The sequence below is a fragment of the Ips typographus genome, linkage group LG6 (assembly GCF_016097725.1).
Source record: "Ips typographus isolate SLU linkage group LG6, UJ_Ityp_2.0, whole genome shotgun sequence".
NCBI classification, from domain to species: Eukaryota; Metazoa; Arthropoda; class Insecta; order Coleoptera; family Curculionidae; genus Ips; species Ips typographus.
The window spans coordinates 3,250,359-3,255,410 of NC_138427.1; the positions used below are offsets into that span (position 1 = coordinate 3,250,359).

The 5,052-nt window shown below is 33.4% G+C and overlaps 1 protein-coding gene across 1 annotated transcript; it reads left to right on the plus strand.

Moving 5' to 3' along the window:
* The first annotated feature begins 950 nt into the window (after positions 1–950).
* On the plus strand, positions 951–3,055 carry LOC145730491 (15-hydroxyprostaglandin dehydrogenase [NAD(+)]-like). The gene is made up of 5 exons (XM_081981707.1): positions 951–1,130; positions 1,630–1,753; positions 1,935–2,041; positions 2,313–2,647; positions 2,699–3,055. The coding sequence occupies exons 1-5, from the start codon at positions 1,026–1,028 to the stop codon at positions 2,829–2,831; spliced, it is 804 nt and encodes a 267-aa protein (XP_081837833.1). The 5' UTR covers positions 951–1,025; the 3' UTR covers positions 2,832–3,055.
* The last annotated feature ends 1,997 nt before the right edge of the window (positions 3,056–5,052 follow it).

Sequence of the window (5,052 nt, forward strand, 5' to 3'; positions counted from 1 at the left end):
AATCATGAAAATGATTGTATAAGTACCAAAGTACAGAAAACTATATACTTGTGGCTAAGATAATGCTAAATTTGATAATGTCGGCAACTAGTAAACTAATTAAAAGAATCGCTGTTATATTTGTGGTTTAAATAAATGAAATAAAAACAAAGAGTGATTAACAGCAAACAACATTATACTATTTCTAGGAATCGCTTCGGGCTTCACTAAGGAAAGATAACGTCACATAAAAAAAAATGTTTTTACACGATTTCTATTTTGAATTAAGTTTAAATAAATCTTGATAATAAATAGACCTACAAGTTTGGCACTGGACGCGCCCACGTTTCTGAGATATTGACTTGGAGATTTATTTTAGAAAAAAAACAGAATTGATAATTGGGATATTAAACTTACTACATCAAACAGATAACTTTATATCAGATCCTGTTTAGGAGTTTCCAGTATGTGACTATTTGCATTATGCACATTAAGTTAGTAAATATTTAGGGAACGCGCTACATTATTGCATTATTGCAAGCGTAAAATGAATCTGTTTATCCAGATAATCACATACACACTAAATTTTTTGTTGACAGGCAGATTATCTCGATAAAACAATTTCAAAGTGCGTATTACTCAAGTGCAAAATAATTTTTCGCAAAATATATTTTTTTCTGTTTGTTGATCAAGCTGTTGCCAATTTTATTAATTTTAGACCAGTTTTATAATAATACAGTGACCTGTCAATTTGAAAAAAGCTCGTGCGCCTAAATTCTTGAATATCATCCAAGAAACTCCACGTTTTGGGATTTCTTGACGTTGTCGTCCGCAGACTTTGGAATTTGACGTAAATCAAGGGATTCGTTTAACTTAAACCGGAATCGGCATCGTTGCTTTCCCTTTTTCGTTGATCAATATTTACCGTCGAGCACGTGGTTCGGCGTCTATATATTCAGCCGGTTCTGAACAGATTTCAATCCGCTTGTAGTTGTCTGTACAGTCGGTTTGTATAACAAGTTCAGAAAATACCTACTTTTCGAAACATGGCTTCCAACTTTGACATTAAAGGGAAAATTGCTTTGGTTACTGGTGGAGCTAATGGTATTGGTCTGGCCTATGTGAAAGAATTGCTCAAAAACGGATTAAAGGTAATACATTTTTGATTATATTTAAATTTTCTGTTTTGTTCAAAAAATATTATTAAGGTCTTTTCACAGCGTAGCCAAATTTGTTTCTCATATTTTCTTTAATATTTCAGGCAGTTTTGAAGATATTACAATTTGTGTCTAAACATATGAAAATTCACTTTCTCTATAATTTAAATTCTGAATTTAACCAGCAAATCCTGCTAAATTATTCAGCTAAAATGCATACCAAATAACCTGCATGTGAATTTAAACAAACATAAAAAATTATCTGTTTATTACGTGTACCATAATAATTGATTATTATTACGTAAAAATGTTTTCGAGTGCCATAAACTGCACATTATTATCTCATATTCTACCTACTATTGAAACCAAGTAAACATCAGGAATGTATATTTTTAGGGTTACTGCACTTTACATTTTTCCTGGTTCTATAATTAAACTGTATTACGCGCTTACTGCTGTTTATACTTTCACTCCAAAAATGTGTTATTTTTAGGGAATTTCTATTGTGGATATCAGCCCTAATGGTGACCAAGTGGCCTTAGAAATCAACAAACAACACGGAGATGGCACTGCTTTATTCATTAAAGCCAATACAATCAACAAGGGTGAACTTGCAGGTATTTAACACAACTATATAACACACTAATTTATCATAAAATTGTTTACAGTCACTAATTAGAAAATTTAATTTGTTTACTAAAAGATAACTGGATGATTTGTCCAGTTTTGCCTTCAAAACGCGCCTAACAGTCTGGCACGTGGAATAGTCAACATGTTTTTAACATTTATTGTTTTCAGGTGCTTTTGAAAAAACAATTGCCCACTTCAAATCATTGGACATTGTTATTAACAATGCAGGAATAATGTTTGATGCTGATTGGGAAAAGGAAATTGCACTTAATTGTGTAAGTATGAGGTCCAGATCTATAAATTTCAACCACACAATGTATTTTATGTCCACCCACAATGGATACTGCATTAACAATTTTATTAGATAGCAGTAATGCATTCTGCATGCAAAACTAATATTGTTAATGTTTTATTAACTTGTTTTTCAAGGTTAACACTTATAATACATAATGTACTGTTTGGAAAACATCCATCAGTTTCATTGATTGAAATTAACAGTTAGTGTACGACCCAAAAATCACAATTAAAATACAAAAACTTTTCTAGAATGCTGTGGTAGAAGGAAGTCTTCTTGCTATCAAATACATAGGCAAAAACAATGGTGGTAAAGGTGGTGTAGTAGCAAACATTGCCTCCATCTTAGGTCTTCAGAAACTTTCTGGTTGCCCAATTTATGTGGGTACCAAACATTTCGTAGTCGGTCTTACCAGATCATTTGGTGAAGACTACTACTGGAATCTAACAGGAATCAAATTCGTGACAATGTGTCCTGGAGTTACGGACACTCCCCTTATTTCCGAAGCTGGAAGATTCGCCCTGCAAGGCTACCCCAAATTGGGAGAGGTTCTGGCTAAGGAACTTGGAGCTTTACCTCCCCAACCGTAAGTTAGCTGGCAAGTTTAGTTATGATTTTTAATGGGTTTCAATTGTAGGCCAGCAAATGTTGCCGCAGGAATGATCACTTTGATCACAAAGGGGGCAAACGGTAGTGTTTGGGTTTCAGAGGGTGGACAACCCGTGTATGAAGTTGAAATTCCAGACAGAAAAACCTTGCGCAAGCAGTAATGTGATAGTATCTAAAAAAATCACAATTATGGACCATATTTTTTAATCACAAAAACTTAACAATCCTATTTGTCTTGTTTCATGTTGAAATTGTATAAAAGTTAAATTTTATTAATCGTACATGTTTTTTCCTAGGAATATAAGTTCATAAAGTAACTTAAAAGAGTATCATATACAATTTTTTGTAATGTTTATTATTTACTAATATAAATATTAAAAATGTTCATAGTTGTTTTCATCTAACTTGGCAAAATAGAACTATATTCAGTCACCTCTAATTCGAGAAATCACTAGATTAAAGATCTAAGCACAAAATCGATTCCTTGGCAAAATGTAGACGATTAGGTGACTTTTCTATTACTTTTACTGATTCTGATAAAAATTTGTTTCAGCAGGACCGTATTAACGCATAAACTACATAGCCTGAGCCCGTGTACCACAAATTAAAAAATATTTCAGAGAATGTCTTGCAGCCAGTTAGTCTTCTTTTGCAATTTCCGAGCAAGTAGCCATTTCAATTATATCAACACAGTCTTCCACTCTTTTTTAATCAGTTTTTTTATCTTCTTTTCAAATTTCTGGACCATCAGGAAACTCAAATATTTCAACCCATGTTTTCGCTCTTATTTTATCAGTGCGTCTTTTTTGAAATTTTTGGGCAATTAGACAGCTTAATCATTTTATCACATTCGTCAGCTCTTCAGTTATCAATTGTCTTCTTTTGAATTTTTTAAGCAATTAGCTAAGTTCAATGATTTTAACAAATATTCTTCCGCCCTTCTTTTACAAGTACACATCATTCATTTTCTCTTCTTTTATCAATTAGTCTTGTTTTCAAATTTTTCGGCAATTAGCCAGCTCAGTCAATTTAACACATTTGGCCGCTCTTCTTTTATGTTCGTCCTTTTTTTATTTCAACACATTCTTCTACTCTTCTATTGAAAACAGTAGGCATTTAGCCAGCGCAATGATTTTAAATCATGCCTTTACTACTCCCTTAAACATTTTAGACAAACTAACGACCAGCATTACAAAACCTACTTCAATACTTTTCTTTTCAAAATGTTAGGCACTTGGTCAGTTCAATCAGGGTAACACATTCTTCTACTCTTCTCTTGACACTGTTAGGCAATTAGCCAGCACAATCAGTTCTACACATCCCTTTAACTCTTCTTTTGGAAATGGTGGATTAGGTACTTTAGGTAGGAATGGTCCCACAAAATTTAGACCTTACTTTAAATATGGGCCTGGGTTTCAGTATCACAGATACTCCGGTAAAGACACTCTAATTCTGCTCTAATGTTATTTCGAGGTTAAAAACGTTTGTCTATTTAGAGTTATATTTGGTTAATGTTCTGTAATTTTTTTTTCAAAGGTACTGGAGAGGGTTTTATTGGCCACCAAGACGTCAGAAGTTTTTTTAGAATCAAGACCGAGAAAGTCGGTGATTTTGTATTAGAATGACTATATTAATATTATTTTCAATTTAATTTTGGCAAAGTCCATACCGACAAAAATAAACTTTGTGCTAAAAACTAAAGACTAAAAATACGTTAATGAGAATAAGGACAGATATAAGTAAGATAATTTAATTAGGGCACCTATTCGATATCGCAGTAAATAATCTTTCTATACGAAGGCCTCGGTCCCATAAGTGCATTCGAGCTTAAAGTTGACCGTAGTGGAACCAAAAGGAAAAAGGTCGATGTGAAGGTAAATCTTGGTCTTAGGTTCCATGCGTATGATGTGGGTGAGGTCCCATGAAGAAAAATAGTAGGTAAAGGTATATTTAGTAGCCACACAATGTTGCCGTATGTTTAGTTTTTCATTTGTATTGGGAAAGCGTTAGTTTATTATTTAAATGCAACTAGTCAAATATTGACATGATGAACTGAAACTTTCTTTCCCACCGTTATTTTATGAATTTTATCTGCCCACATATTTCGTTTCTGGTGGTTTGTAAAAAAGCAGAAAATGAATATTTTATTGAATTTGTGAACTATAGAAAACTACGGCAAACAAAGTAACTGGTACCAACTGACTCCTGTTCTGCATAAGCTCATTTGAACGATTGCCTTTCTTCTCAAACTAATTACTCTAATTGCAAGTGAGCTTTTAACACTTCTTCAGCTACTGGCGGTACCACCTATAGGCATCCTCTAGTTTGTCAACCACAAAGAAGGAACCAAGCTTCGGTTACGCTGGCAATCGCGCCTTGTCT

What these genes read in the sequence shown, in the direction of transcription:
- LOC145730491 (XM_081981707.1), top strand. Translation starts at nt 1,026, where the DNA reads ATGGCTTCCAACTTTGACATTAAAGGGAAAATTGCTTTGGTTACTGGT. An exon ending in TGCTCAAAAACGGATTAAAG is followed by an intron (nt 1,131 to 1,629) that starts GTAATACATTTT and finishes TGTTATTTTTAG; the next exon opens with GGAATTTCTATTGTGGATAT. An exon ending in GGAGCTTTACCTCCCCAACC is followed by an intron (nt 2,648 to 2,698) that starts GTAAGTTAGCTG and finishes TTTCAATTGTAG; the next exon opens with GCCAGCAAATGTTGCCGCAG.